Source organism: Budorcas taxicolor, chromosome 6 (genome assembly GCF_023091745.1).
Source record: "Budorcas taxicolor isolate Tak-1 chromosome 6, Takin1.1, whole genome shotgun sequence".
NCBI lineage: Eukaryota > Metazoa > Chordata > Mammalia > Artiodactyla > Bovidae > Budorcas > Budorcas taxicolor.
The window spans coordinates 4497287-4513730 of record NC_068915.1 but is presented as its reverse complement, the minus strand read 5'-3'; the positions used below and the strand labels follow the sequence as shown (position 1 = coordinate 4513730).

The 16444-nt window shown below is 41.2% G+C and overlaps 1 protein-coding gene across 1 annotated transcript in view; it reads right to left on the bottom strand.

Annotated features, from left to right (window-relative positions):
- Positions 1 to 401: 401 nt before the first annotated feature.
- The window catches only part of QRFPR (pyroglutamylated RFamide peptide receptor), a 55445-nt gene continuing 39402 nt past the window's right edge, over positions 402 to 16444 (bottom strand). Inside the window, exons 2-6 of the mRNA XM_052642214.1 lie at positions 12399 to 12557; positions 9115 to 9176; positions 3655 to 3890; positions 1546 to 1643; positions 402 to 802 (exon numbers count right to left, since the gene is read on the bottom strand). Of these exons, the coding sequence (XP_052498174.1) occupies positions 402 to 802; positions 1546 to 1643; positions 3655 to 3890; positions 9115 to 9176; positions 12399 to 12557 (956 nt within the window). The remainder of the gene's footprint in view (positions 803 to 1545; positions 1644 to 3654; positions 3891 to 9114; positions 9177 to 12398; positions 12558 to 16444) is intronic.

Here is a 16444-nt window from a genome sequence, read left to right as displayed (position 1 = left end):
AGCCCAGTTTACGCAAGAAGGAAAGGAGACTTCAAGAGGTTGAGTGGCTGGTCAGTCATTACAACCATGGTGATGGGTGAGAAGCTGAAACCCAGGCATCTGCCTCGAAACCTAAGCTGTCACTTTGCTGTGTCTTCACTGTCTTTGGCTTTATGATTATTGGACAGACTTCATTTGCAAGAGACTATCACCAACCTTCAATCATGCACTAAAAATTACATTATAGTGTTCAATTATTAAATGTAAGAAAAAAAAATACAAGGGTTAAGCTATCTCATCCAACTTAGCAATAGATGGAAAGCCACATTACACTGAATGTGTAAAAAGCAAGTCTTTAACTTTTGCTCAAAATAATTTTCAGATTCAGCTATGAATAGCATGAATTATGAAGACAGTTATAATTAATGCCCACTGCCTAGACCAGAATTCTCAGAAAGTTCAGAATTAAAGAGGGTAAGGTGTCGTTTCAGATGTTTCTTCTCATCAGGTTGTTCACACAACTTGACCTCAATGTTGCCATCACTGAAGGCTTCTCCTTTGGTCTCCTCAACTGGGTTCTCTTTCCGGGAAAACATTACTTTCTTCTGCATCATTGTAATCCCTGAATTTCCATGCCTTCGTGCTGGGGATAAGGTTTCTTTTACAGTGCAATAACAAACTGCAGATAAAAAATTCTTTTTGAAGTTTTCATTCATAAATGCATAAACAATTGGATTACAGATGGAATTGGAGAATCCAATTATTTGCACTATAGCAAAAATCATCTTGATTGTAACATCATCATATTCCTTCTCAAAGTTGCCTGAAATAAAAAAGTAATGCTTTAGAATGGATATCTGTTTGAATGAACATAAGACAACATTTTTGTTTATCTTCCATCTTTATGAAACAGTTACACTTGTACAACTATGTAAAATTTTCTGTGAAAAATTCTGTAAGACTTTGGGGAGAGCCATCTGATGTCTGAAGGAGACCCACTTTTGTGATGTGTCCTCCTTGCTAGAGAATCTAGGCTTACAAGCCCAGCACATGTTAGAGGGCTTATTGCATTTCAACATGATTTCAAGCTCCACATAAACTGGAAGATTCAGTCACCCTTCAAATGTCCATTTGTCTTACAGAAACACGAACATCTGAGAACCATGTTAAGGTTCAGATTATCAGAGATGGTATATTAAAGGTCTAGCTGAAATCCTAGGTGGTATTAAATTCATGTGGCTCAAGTGAGGGTTCCAAATAGGGACTGCTCACAGGATGTCACACCTCTCCCAGGGTTTAAATGGCTTAGGGAGACTAGATGGCATAGCATGGGAGATGCATCTCAAACATTTTTCTTTATCTTCTATAATTACTAAAGCTTTGATAATACTCATATATAATTACCCATCACATAATGATCTGGTTATCTTGAAAACTTGAAAGAAACCTAGTAAATGTTTGAGATTTGATTACCCAAGTGAATGGCTAAACATTTCAATGATTCACTGTCCATTGTAGCAGGGAATGAACCAGAACTTCCGCCAAATGAGAAGGACAGTCACTCACTGTATTCGATCATCATGTGAACAATGTGGAAAGGTGCCCAGCACACAGCAAAGAGAGACACCACTGTCACCATCATAACAACAGCTCGCTTCTTCTTCCTGGGTCCACAAGGATACACTGTATCAGTTAACTTTCCCTTGGCAGATGTGTCAAGTCTCGACCTCTCAGTGATAATTTTCACATGTAAATGAAGCTCGTGCATGCTCAGTCTCTTCAGTTGTGTCTGACTCTTTGTGACCCTGAGGACTGTAGCCCGCCAGGCTCCTCTGTCCATGGGATTCTGCAGGCAAGAATGCTGGAGTGGGTTATCATGCCCTTCTTCAGGGCATCTTCCCGACCTAGGGATCAAACCTCTCTCTCTTGTATCTCCTGCATTGCAGGTGAATTCTCTACCACTGAGCCAGGAGGGAAGCCTCTAATGAAGCTCATGACAGGCTAACTGTGAACTGTTTATCATCTTTCCCCATTGTTTTTACCCTCATCCCTATATTTCTCATATTACAAATATCCTTAAGATACGTGCTTGTTATGAGCCTAGCAGCATGCTACATGCTTGGCACAGATTAATCTTCCTGACAAGCCATTGGACAGATGCAGGAACTGAGGCACAGAGGAGGTTAAGTAACTTGCAAAGTCAGATGGCTTTGCAGATCGGAAAGTTGAGAATTTAAACTATAAAGTTTAGTTTGGATTTAAACCTAGGCAGTCTAACTTCAGTGCCAAAACTCTTATTCATTTTATATCGAAGAACACTCATGCCTGTGTTAGAAAAATATGGGAAGTCCTCAGGACAGAATTAAAATGTAATCTTCCATTATATAATTAAGTAATACGATTAACCAGGGATTCAGAGTTTTCTCTATTAGTCACGTAAAGGAGATTAACGCCTGCAAAAGATCTGCACATTTTCAAATTATAACGAGTCGCATTCATTATTATCTCAACGTGTTAGCCTTTTCTTCGGAGGAAAATAGAGAGCTTAATCAGCAATAAGTCCCAAGATGCTGAACAGTCTAGCACCCTGTTCATGGAGCCGGAGTACGTCTTTATACAAATCGGGCACTAGAGGTCGCTGCACACTTGAAGAAATGATAAACTTTGTCCACCACTAGACTTCTAAGCTGGTGTCACGCAGTGTAGGTTATAAAATAAACCAAATGGCCCACAAGTACCATAGCAGTAACTGTGTTTTTAAATTTCTGTTAGTCCATATGATCAGAAAGTAAAGCCCTTAGGTAAAAATAAAATATAAAATAATAATTAAAAATAAATACCATACTCTCACTTCCAAAGGACTTTCATAAGTATCATCTCACTCTTGTTAGCATCATTCTTTGGGTGTGTATGTGTGCGTTACTGGAGTGGGTTGCCATTCCCTTCCCTAGGGATCTTCCCAACCCAGGGATTGAACCCAAGTCTCCCGCATTGCAGGCAGATTCTTTACCAACTGAGCCAGCCATCAGAGAAGCCCCAAAATAAAATATAAGATAACAATTTAAAATAAATAACATACTCTGGTTTCCAGAGTATTTTTATACATATCATCTCACATCTTTTAGCATCATTCCTTGTGTAGGAGGAAGTATGGATGGATATTTTGATGCTTTCTGGTTGGAGAAGGAAATGGCAACCCACTCCGGTACTCTTGCCTGGAAATTCTCATGGACGGAGGAGCCTGGTAGGCTACCGTCTATGGGGTCGCACAGAGTCAGACACGACTGAAGCGACTTAGCAGCAGCAGCAGCAGCAGTACATACGAGGAAAGTCGGGGGCTTGGGAGTAAGGAGATTTATCCACATCAAGTGGCTGGGAAGTAGCAGAAAGAGGAGAGAGTCACAGCAATTTGTATCAACATGCAGATGAAACTATAACAATTAAAAAAATTTCAGGCAACTATCTGTAACAGTGACCTTCCCCTCTGACTTGGGAGCTGGCAATCTTGCTCTTTCTTTCTGTCATATGTAAAATCAAAAGTTCAAAGTCAGCGCATGTGCTCAACATAAATTACCAATGACACTTTGATTACATTACCCAGGCATCTGAAATCTCTGGCCACTGTCTCTAAAACAGGTGAATGTTTTAAACAGGTGAATGTTCCATGCAACACACCTGGCTATTTTTGACATTTCTTTTCCATGAATAGTTCGAAGCACAGAGCCATCTCCAACTCTTTTCTTTATCCAAAGTTCATAGCCAATCTTACTGTACAGGATAAGCATCACCATGAGAGGCAGGAGGAAGAGGATGACAAGGATGAAGGTGGTGTAAATTTTCTGGTGCACAGGGCTGCTCCATTCTTCCAAGCAGCACACATGTTCTTTCTCGTATAAGAAGTCATACTTAATCTTTAAAACAAGTGTAATTCAGTTAGAAGAGCCAGAGGCAACATCAAAGCACACAAAGCAACCAAGACTATCGTTAGGCAGGCTTCTGACAATGTTTACTGTGGGTAGATATTTCAACTGAGATACAATTTTGCTTCTTCTTTTGTTGTGAAGTGTGTTTTCTGGCCTTCACTGCTTAGATTCTTGACAGTTTGATATTTTCTTTTCGGTTTTAAATGGAATCGAGGTCCATAGCCTGTTCATGAAAAAAAAAAAAATCTTTTCCACCTTTTACATGATAGTCAAGGAAATGGCAACCCACTCCAGTGTTCTTGCCTGGAGAATCCCAGGGACGGAGGAGCCTGGTAGGCTGCCGTCTATGGGGTCACACAGAGTCGGACATGACTGACACGACTTAGCAGCAGCAGCAGCAGCATTAAATTTTCAGTTGAGTGAAAGAAAGCACACTAGAATGACCAAAGTATGTATGAAAAAAATAGTTTATTTTAGCATGCCAGCTAATTATGCTGCGTGCATGCTCCATCATTTAGTCCCAGCCGACTCTTTGCGACGCCCCCCGGTGGACTGTAGCCCACCAGGATCCTGTGTTTATGGGATTTCTCAGGCAAGAATCTTGGAGTGGGTTGCCATTTCCTTCTCTAGGGGATCTTTCCAACCCAGGGATCAAACCCTGTCTCTTGCATCTCCTGCACTGGCAGGCAGATACTTTACCACTGTGCCACATGGGAAAGCAACCAGCTCGTTTGCTGTTACATGATTTTACTTCCTCAATTGTTGATGAGATCAGTTTTGACAAGGCATCGGACTTCTTCCAGTTGAATAAGTACCGACAGTCTGCATTTTGTTTCTGAACTGAAAATCTGTATTTTGCTACTGCTGTTTCAGATTGTAGTGATCATGCTGTTCGCCAAGATTTTAGAGAGGAAACTTGTAGCTTTTAGATTTTGAGATGAATGAGAAATTAGGATTTGAACTATTGCCAATGTACTAATATTCAGACCCAATTATAAGCCTTTGAGGTATGTATTATACAGAAAGGCAATTTCTATTTATAAATACTATTTCTAAGAGACTGACTTATGAGTTCAAAAATTAATAAAAACAATTAGAATTTGTTGCTGTTGTTTAGTCACTCAGTCACGTCCAACTCTTTTGCAACCCCATGTCCTATGGCCTGCCAGGCTCCTCTGTCCATGGGATTTCCCAGGCAAGAATACTGTACTGGAGTGGGTTGCCATTTCCTTCTCCAGGGGATTTTCCTGATCCAGGGATCAAACTCGTGTCTCCTGCATTGGCAAGTGGATTGCTTACAACCAAGCCACCAGGGAAACCGTAGAAAATGCTAATATGAGAAAAACTAAACATTTAAAGTACATTCAAAAGTCATATATCTGGATAATAGGAATTAATGTTAGAGAATTGATCAAAATTCTTATCATCTGAGTCACTCTGGAGCTTTACAGATGAGGAATACTTAAGTCTTAACACATATTTCTGCTTCCATTCCCAGAGTATTATCACCAGTCTTCAAAGTCAACTGAATGGTGGTGGGGGCAGGGTAGGGGGAGGTGGGAAGCTTTCTGGTATTGTTATCAAAAGTATGACAATTCAAGTTGTGATCTAGATATTATTTTTCAAGTGCAATGAGGAATGACAGAATTAAACAATAACTGCAAGGTCTGTACTCCCTGGGAAGAGGATATGAAGGTGAAACTTATTCTGACTCGTGAAAGCATAGCCCACAGTGGGGGTCACATGCTGATGCATTCTAAAGCACAAGGAGAGGCTGCCAGCCTCTGAACTCTGCACGTTCCCCTGGGGACAAGCAGAGACCTTCTGAGGGTGTGCTCTGATGGTTTTGTGGGGACCAATTTCAGACCTTCTATGTCCAAACTCACAATTCTCCAAAAATCTCACTGCCTAAGAGAATGTGTGGGATGGGGTTGAAGTGTCATGCATTCCAGTTCCTTTTTCATAATCCTCCTTCTTTCAATCTTCGCAAGTCCTATCTCTCACCCAACTGCAAGCTCACTATGGACCACCAAAATAAGAGGTGGTCCAAACTATGAATGTCAGTGAAGCCCCCTTGATCAAGGCACCATAAATCCAGGACAGGGTTTTGTGCCTTTCCCTGTATTAAATGGATTTCTATTCAGGGGAAACTTGACATTAGAAAAAAAAAAGGTGTTTTGACAGGTGATGAGATGTTGTGAATTCCCATTATCCGCATAGTAAAGGGGAGAAGTAATGATAACTTTAACTTGACCACCCTGTTGCTTCCAGCCCCTGAAAGCTGTCAGATACATCACTCCTGGGAGAGAGTGCAGTAGGAGCAAAGCAAAGAGAACATCAGTGCAAATGGTGACATCACTGGTGCTTCATTTCAGCCGGTGGAGCAATTAAACCGTCTTGCATGCTTGCAGTCTTGCTAATAGAATTTAGGAGTGAGAAGGTGGCCGTGGGAGAGCATATTAATACATTTACTTGACTTGAAAAATGAAATCATACTTGACAGAAAGCAAATCTGATTTGGCTGATCCATCTGACAGAGAGAACTGGTTTTGCCAATTAGATTTAATTAATTTTCTACAAATTAAATGAGTTATATTTTAAAATATATTTAGAGCATATGATAAAATAATTTTATTTTTTAAAATGGACACATCTCCTTGTGTTCTATGAGCCAGAATTAGACTCCCTATGGGAACTGGGTTGGGTTATTTTTAAAGGTATGGGCTTCCTGCTGGACATAAGGGCAGCCTCAGAGAAAGGAGTTGGCCATGTCCAACTGTGTGTGGAAGCTTAAAGAAGGGAGTAGCCATTGGAAGCCCCAGGGATATTATTTGTGAGGAACCCATGAAATCAAGAATCTGTCATGAGAAACAGTAATATGCAGAATAAAGGGATCAAAGCTCCTCTCCATACCCTAGGGTTCTAGGCCTAAAATGGCTCAAACTGGGGAAAGGGAGACATCTCAAATTTACTTGAAAGTATGGGCTTGAGGGACTGTGGCGCTGGACTGGATATTTTGATAAGGGAACTAACAATATTCAGTAACCAGTTACTGTTCTTGTGACTTAACGTGACCAGAGGTATTTTATTCTCTGAATGACCACAAGAGTTCCAGGACCCATTCAAGGCTTCATCCATCACATTGTTAGAGGTGGTAAGAGACAGAATAAAACTGCCTTCCGTTGTTACCTGTGCAGTCAAGCTCATTTATATACAGGTTGCATCGAACATCAAAGTGAAAAGTGAAAGTGTCAGTCGCTCAGTCGTATCTGACTCTATGCGATCCCATGGACTGTAGCCTGCCAGGCTCCTCTGTTCATGGAATTCTCCAGGCAAGAATACTGGAGTGGGTAGCCATTCCCTTCTCCATGGGATCTTCCCAATACAGGGATCAAACTCGAGTCTCCTGCACTGCAGGCAGATTCTTTACCACCTGAGCCACGAGGGAAGCCCTAAGTCACTTTTTACAATGCACTCTTGCCTGAGGGTTCATTTGATATCCTTGCCAGGGGAACATTGAGTGTCCAGCAGTTTCTGTTTACCTACACTAATTTAAAAAGGTGCAAAATATAAATAATTTAAAAAATTATCTTAGAGGCCATGTGAGCAACCCCCCTAGTGTCTTTGAAGACCACTGTCTACACTAGCCCTCCCAGGGAGGACACATTCAACTAGGCCCCAGTAAAGAGACAGGTCACCAAAAATGGTGCAGTGTTTTCTTCACTGTGAATCACCGCTGCAGGCTGGGCCCAGCTGACAGAGGTGTGAAGGGAACAGAAAGGTTTATCTTTATTATAAAGATACACACAGACTGACACCACCTATAGAAAGTTACTAAGAATCAAGGATTTAAGATCATTCTCAGGTCACAAATTAATGGCTTACATGTTCCAGTTCAAATATTTGTCAGTGACTAAGAGGCAGTGGAAGTGCTTATGAAGGAGAATCAACCAATAAGTAGATAAATGGTTAACATTAGAAATGCAATTCAAGACTACAATGAGGTACCATTTCACACCAGTCAGAATGGCTGCGATCCAAAAGTCTACAAGCAATAAATGCTGGAGAGGGTGTGGAGAAAAGGGAAGCCTCTTACACTGTTGGTGGGAATGCAAACTAGTGCAGCCACTATGGAGAACAGTGTGGAGATTCCTTAAAAAACTGCAAATAGAACTGCCTTATGACCCAGCAACCCCACTGCTGGGCATACACACCGAAGAAACCAGAATTGAAACAGACACGTGTACCCCAATGTTCATCGCAGCACTGTTTACAATAGCCAGGACATGGAAGCAACCCAGATGTCCATCAGCAGATGAATGGATAAGAAAGTTGTGGTACATATACACAATGGAGTATTTCTCAGCCATTAAAAAGAATACATTTGAATCAGTTCTAATGAGGTGGATGAAACTGGAGCCTATTATACAGAGTGAAGTAAGCCAGAAAGAAAAACACCAATACAGTATACTAACACATATATATGGAATTTAGAAAGATGGTAATGATAACCCTGTATGCAAGACAGCAAAAGAGACACAGATGTATAGAACAGTCTTTTGGACTCTGTGGGAGAGGGAGAGGGTGGGATGATTTGGGAGAATGGCATTGAAACATGTATAATATCATATATGAAATGAATCGCCAGTCCAGGTTCGATGAATGATACTGGATGCTTGGGGCTGGTGCATTGGGACGATCCAGAGGGATGGTATGGGGAGGGAGGTGGGAGGGGGGTTCAGGATGGGGAATACGTGTATACCTGTGGCGGATTCACATTGATGTATGGCAAAACCAATACAATATTGTAAAGTAATTAACCTCCAATTAAAATAAATAAATTTATATTTTTTATAAAAAAGAACTTAAAAAAAAAAAAAGAAAAATCTAGAGCGAGCATCAAACTCTTACGATGAAACAAGACACTGAACAACACCAGGAAAGGCATGTTTCTGCTGGCAGGCAAATGCAGAAATTGACCCTGGAACATTTTATTTTAAGCATTAAAGTCTTAACAATATAAGTTCAAGGAAGAGCTGAGAAAAGCAGAGAAAACTATCTTAAAGCAAATTACTTTATTCCACTTGAAAAACCTCCAGTAAAAAAATTGAGATCACACAAATTTGCTGTAATGTGCTTGCAGGGAGGAGAATGATTGCAAGTAAGAGGGGTGGAAAAACAGTGTGATTACCAATCCCAGCCCCCAGTCTACCTCAAGTCGTTGCACATGCCACATGGGCGCTCCCACGATGACGGCCACCAGCCAGACCAGCCCTGCAAAACGTTAAGATCATTAGAATGCAACTCAGCAAAGCAAAATCCACCTGCACTTAATTCTCTTAATTCTTATGTTCAAGGGACAGCATAATTTTTTCCCTGGCGCAGGGCAGTGTTCTCCTCACATTTTCCACTCTACCCTCCAAATCGTCACTGGAGCATAAAAGAACAGACTTTTGGACACATTGGGAGAAGGAGATGGAGGGATGATTTTCGAGAATAGCCAGTGGGAGTTTGATATATGCATGACACAGGGAACCCAACCTGGAGGGAAGGAGCGGGGTGGGAGGTGAAAGGGAGGTTCAGGAGGGAGGGGACACGTGTATGCCTATGGCCGATCCATGCTGATGTATGGCAAAAACCATCACAATATAAATTATCCTCCAATTAAAAGTAATTAAGTAACTAATTTAAAGAATAAAAAGCTGTTGCTGGATAAAGCTCAAATTCCTTAAAAGGGTCCTGGAGGTTCTCTACAATGTTGCTTGCCTCACTGTGTCCTGTGACATTTCTGTTCATGTTCTTCACGCCCGAGTCCTCTCATGAGGAATTTACAGAATTGGTCTCAGCTCCCATTTCCCTTGGCAGGAACAGATTGGGCACCTACTGTTTGTTTGTTGAATGGATGAATAAAATAAACATGATAGAGCGAATCCTCTATAGCTTCTTAAAGTTGAAATTATATTTATTTTAGGCGTAATTATATGAGCATTATTTTCTTGTTTACAAAACAAACATGTATAACAAAAAACCAGAGTACTTCTTCCAAATTTTCCGTTTTCCATGAGTTTGTTGAGGGGATTACTTCAATGATGCATTCCTTAGCAAAGAACAAAAGAGAATCTTAACATACCAGGGCAAGGCCAGAACCAAGAGCACTGTTTTGAAGAAAGTTTCCCAGCTCAAACTCTGCTTGCTCTTTCTGTAGTGAGTGGGAGCATTTTAAAAAAAAACACTGCATTGCTGTAAATCTCAAGGAACTGAGACCCACTTAAACTGATTGGAATTTATTATAAAGATACACACGGACTGACACCACCTATAGAAAGTTATCAAGAATCAGTGATTCCAGGTTGCCCTCAGGGTCACAAATCATTGTCTCTATTTCTGTCCCCCACTCTCTCTTCATTGCGACACATAGCCATTCTCTCTTAGTCCAATCATTATTTTATTATGTTAGCTCGTATCCAATCCTTTTTCCAGTCTTTAGTAGAAATTCTGGAGGCATTGAGCCTACCTGGCTTAGCTCATTACCAGTTTTCTTGACTCCACTGTCTACTCAGTGATAGAAGGGCAATAATTGGTATAATCTAGGCAAGTAAGCCTAGCAGGTTCTGCCAGCTGAGGAATGGGGGTGGGGGATTCATCTAGAGGGCGGACCCAGTGAGGGGGCGGACCCAGTGAGGAGGCGGACCTAGTGAGGGGGCGGACCCAGTGAGGGGGCGGACCCAGTGAGAGGACAAGGCTGGTTTCCCGAGTGACAGAGACAGAGGAAGACGTCAGTCAGCGCTGCAGGAAAGCCTCCTGGGGAGATGAATCTTCTTGATTTAAACGTTTTCTGTCTCCTATGACTTTTTTGAGTAGGAACTGACTTGGCTGCCTATTATCAACTTTGCCTACAAATGTCAAAACTCTCTTTCCTTCTCTGTCTTTTAAAAAATAACTTCCGCCCTCCATGTATTTCTTTCCTAACCCTCTTTCCACACCCACATGCTGTTTTCAGATGTTCTGATGGTGGAAACATGTCAATTATTAAAAGCCAAGAGGTCTTTGAATTCTTTTTCAGGGAGAATGTGACATAAATTTGAAAATAACTAACAATTTTTCCCTCTATGGGCTTATCTATTCAGTTCAAACTATTTCAAAGAGTTTAGTGTAGCAAAACCTTCAGGAGTTCTTTCTGTAACTCTACTATCCGATGCTGGCTAAATTCTTACAGCAGAAATAAATGTTTACTCATTCCTCTCAAGTGAGATATTAGCAAAAATTGCTCTCTTTGATTATCATATTAGTTGTTCTGAAACCTCTGGTTATTCAGCTATAGTGCATTCAAATCACTGAGAACCACATTGAAGTTTTAAATGGCTCGATTATAATTACCAAATAAAGAAATTTTTCCATTTCACTGTGCTACGCTTTAGGACATTGCTTTCCATTTACATACATCACAGGATACATGGTGATTCAGAAACGGTTACAGCAAGCTGGGGATTCAGGAGTGCCTGAAGCACAATTAGGATGTGAATGAAATCCATTTTGTCAGGCTTCTCCAGCACTTGGGACCCAGTGTCCTCACAGGTCCTGCCACCTTCTGCTGCTGTGTACTCTGCTCTGAGACCCGTCTAGGCAGCACCCGTGTTCCCCACTCTTCTAAACACACCTTCCTGGCCTCTGTCAAAAACTACCTGTTGAAATCTACTTGCTTCTTACCTCAGGATGACAGCTGACTAATCTAATGAATATTAATATGGAGATGACACTGACCGATTTTAGATCAGCTGTGTGCCTGTGTGCGTTAAGTCCTTTCAGTCATATCCCACTCTTTGCAACCCCATGGATGGTCGCCCACCAGGCTCCTCTGTCCATGGGATTCTCCAGGCAAGAACACTGGAGTGGGTTGATGTGCCCTCCTCCAGGGTATTTTCCTGACCCAGGGATTGAACCCGCATCTCTTATGCCTACCTGCACTGGTAGGCGGGTTCTTTACCACTGCTGCTGCTGCTGCTAAGTCGCTTCAGTCGTGTCCGACTCTGTGCGACCCCATAGACGGCAGCCCACCAGGCTCCCCCCGTCCCTGGGATTCTCCAGGCAAGAACACTGGAGTGGGTTGCCATTTCCTTCTCCAATGCATGAAAGTGAAAAGTGAAAGTGAAGTCGCTCAGTCGTGTCCGACTCTTAGTGACCCCATGGACTGCAGCCCACCAGGCTCCTCTGTCCATGGATTTTCCAGGCAAGAGTACTAGCACCACTTTAAAAAGTTAGGAACAGCAACTCAGGGAAATCTGAGAGGAGAGATTTTCAGTGCTGAGCTAGGCCTCAAGAAGAGAGGGGAGGGGAGCAGTAAGTTCGGAGATGACTGAAACCGTGAAATGACACCCCAATGCCTACAAGACAGACAGGAGCTTCCTCCTCTAGTTCATAAACACGGTTCACGTTACAGAAATTCTCTTTGTTCTGTAATGAAGCACAGCTTTAATGCTGCCAGGGGCATGTCCTCACCCAGCATCGTGAAAGCCCTTTGGTTGGTGTACTGCCACTTCATTTTAAAAGGATGCACCAGCCCCTGGTGTCTCTCCACAGCAATGCAGGTCATCGTGAGGATTTCTGTCACGACAGCGGTGGACTGGACAAATGGCACCATCTTGCAAATGAAGGCACCTGCAGCAAGGAACCAGGACAAGTTAAGCGGCAACAGGAATAGAAGTGTTATCTCTCTTTGTCATTATCACAGTGAATTTGTTCTGAGCCTCTGTTTAAAAGTTTTATGACTATAATTACACAGTAGATACAAAATAATTGAGAAAGTTTGTACTGGATGATATTTTCTTTCCTTAAGTGGATTTCAAGTTACTAAATGATGTGTAATTATGTATAGTGGGATGATGAAAGGACAAGTAAGTATCTGGCCATTGACAATAAGCAGAAGAAAATCAGTGTGACCCTTCCTTGAGAAAAAACAAAGTTGGTATTAACTGGTTTCTTGGGGTCTAAACCACAAAGTGGTTCTTGATTCTTTCTTCCTTTTTGGTTCCTTGTCAAATCATAACAAAGGGATAATTTTCACCAAAGTCCCTCTGATTTCTTCTTTTATCTTTTACTGTCCTTTGACTTCCTGTCCAAGACTTAATATGCAGATTATACCATTATGCTCTTAACTGATTTCACATTCTCTAATGCAAAGGTCTCCAAGTCTGCGAGCATACTTCATTTGATATACATAATATTTTAAATAAAAATATCTGGATGCATTGCCCACATTTATAAATTTCTTACACTGTGTGTCCAGCCCCCTCACCACTGGTATTTGTAAGATACGGTCTGACATTTCTGCTCTTAAATCCACCCTGCTCATCAATACCAAATTAATTACTTTGAACTATCTGAAAGGCATAAGCTCAGGGAGTATAAAAAGTTGGAAGAGACTTCAGTCCACTTGCTCAGACCAGAGATCTTCTTTTCACCTCCTCTCCCAAATGCTCTGCCTGGCTCTGCTTAGAGACCTAAGGAAGCCCTCCTTGCTGGCACATCCTCACTTCAGGTCTTCACATATCTTTTCCTTCTGCTTGGAATGTTCTTCCCCAGGAGACTATTCCTCACACCTTTCACCGAAGTCTTTGCTCAGATGTCACCCTCTCAATGAGGCTGACCTACTTGAATAAACCTGTTGTCACTACAGCATGTCCTCTCATTCTACACTTTTCCCATAACTCTTCCAATTCCAACATGCTATGTAATTTACTGACTTGCTTTATTGTTTATTGAAAGTTTCCCCAGCCCTGTGCATGCATGCTTAGTTGCTTCAGTTCATGTCCGACTCTTTGTGACCCTATGGACCTTAACCCACCAGGCTCCTCTGTCCATGGGATTCTCCAGGCAAGAGTACTGGAGTGGGTTGCCATGCCCTCCTCCAGGGGACCTTCCTGACCCTGTGTCTTCTCCTCCTCCTGTGTCTCCTGCATTGGCAAGTGGGTTCTTTTCTACTAGCGGCACCTGGGAGAACCTTCCCCACCTGTACTAGGATGTAAACACTCTGAGAGTAAGGGTTTTTGTTTCTTTTTGCACTGACATGTTGTAAGCACTGAGAATGGTACACAGAAGGCTCTCAACTGGCATTCACTGAGCTGAAGAGGATGAGTGACTAGCAAGCTCTTAACCTTGTTAAACTGACATCATTCAACTTCGGAGAGGCTCTCGCTGGGAAAAGGATCTTTCAATAATTTCATCCACTTCTTTAATTTTTCTTTCTGAGAGTTTTAGAATTAACCAACTATCTTTCCCAAAGAGCAACTCTTCATATATATAAAAGATACTTTTATGTCACGCTCACATCTTTTCCAGTTGCCCCAGCTACTCCTCATGACATGCTCTTCAGATCTTTCAACTCCCTGGACACCTTCCATTGAACTTTCTCAGTTTGCGACTATGTGGCCCCAAAGGGAACCCGCCATGCTCAGGATGTGGTCTGGACAAGGCAGAAACTGTAGGGCTGTCCTGCTTCCCTGGGTCTGAACATCTTCTGTGCATGTAACTGAAATATACATCAGCTAGAATTTTCAAATGGTTGGTGTCTGTTGAACTTGAAGTCAATTTGAAATTAATTGGGACCATTTAACAGAAAATTTCTGTTAACTCAAGATTTCCTTAATTTCCATCCTGTGATTTAGTTAAAAAAAAAAAAAAAAGACCTAATATCGCTAGAGATACTTCCATTCTAATCCTTCTTGCTCCACATGGCAACCTAAGAGCCTGTCCCACACACTCCCAATCTCTGTTCCAGATCCTCAAATTCCAACCCTGTTCAAAGTTAAGGCCCTTCCTTTCCAGCAAGATAGTTTTGAGCTAAATGCAGTAATTTATCAATATTTTCAGTACCCATATATTTCACTACTTGAACACTGACCATATTGTGAATGAAATAGCTTACCTCAAATCCTGTTTTGGATGTGACATTTGAAAAAATGAATATATGACCAAATTATTCATCTGGGTATTTCTCCTTTTTTTTTTTTTTTTTTGAAAATTTGATCAGAATTTCCTTGATTCTTTCAGCCAAATTGATTCTTTCAGAACAAACGTTGGACAGACTAAAGCTAAAGAAATACCAGAAGAGACTTCCCATGAAATGGACATGGATCCATTATCAATACATTTTAGGTATAACTACCCAAACAAAAATGATTGTTGTAGTGTTATCTCATTGTAATGCTTCCATCCTAAATCTACTCAACACGTCCATCACAATGGTATGGAAAATTGGTCAGCTGATTGCCTGATACTAGGATACACTCTGATCTTGATTCATCTAACCTATTAGTTCAGTTCAGTTCTGTCGCTCAGTCGGCTACTCTAAACTTCCATTTCATCCCTTTTGTAAAAAAGAATTAATAATACCTATCTGTTACAGGACCAATGTTTCTACTTCATAAAATGACATAAAGATCCAGTAAAAGAATAAATGGCAGCCCGATTAAAAGATTACTGGTAAATTCAGTACACGTGGAACTGATAGATTCTTTGTGGCTAAATGTCCTATTAAAGAACATATACTTCAATAGTCTATTTTGCAGATAAATATATTGCAGCTCAAAGGAGTTGTGATTTGCTCATGTCCAGAGAGCTGTTTATTGACAAAATGAAGGCATGAATCCAGGTCGTCTGTCTCCAGCTCTTTCCACTATGTCACCTTCACTTATCTGAACACATCCATGTTACATGGCTGTTTTCTTGTCTACATGCTCAAAATTCATCTGTTTAATAATCCACTTGAAAATTTTGTACCAAGAGGAGTTCTGTAATCTGTCATTGTAATGGTTTTATGAATCTAGACAGCATTTGTCCAACTCATTACTTCTGATATTTCTCCAATCAACTTTCTAAGAAATTACTGAGAAGTTTTTTTGATCACACCTCCAACTGTCTTCAGTGTTGCGGCATATAATTTATCTGCATGGAAGATATGAGTTGCTTTAAAAATAGGTAGATGTTTTTGAACTGTGGTGTTGGAGAAGACTCTTGAGAATCCCTTGGACTGCAAGGAGATCCAACCAGTCCATCCTAAAGGAGATCAGTCCTAGGTGTTCTTTGGAAGGACTGATGCTAAGGCTGAAACTCCAATATTTTGGCCACCTCATGAGAAGAGCTGACTCATTGGAAAAGACCCTGATGCTGGGAGGGATTGCGGGCAGGAGGAGAAGAGGATGACAGAAGATGAGATGGCTGGATGGCATCACTGACTCGATGTTCTGAGATGCTCTTTTGCTCTTTATTCACTTATACTGGATCTTTATTTTAGTTCTAGTCATTTTTGTTTTGCCCTTTTTAATTTGCAGGTCACTTTTCAAGATCTAGAAGACTGAAGCAAAAACAGGCATTGAAGAGCTTGGTTTTTTCCCTCTGCCTTTCATTAAATTTCTATCAATGACCTTCCCTTTTGTTGTTAGTTCCTTGTTCTAATGATGAATGTTTCTGATGACTCTACAGTCAGCCTGATCTACACTGCAGCCTTCCCAATGTGAACTAAACAGGTCTGGTATTTTGTGAGAATG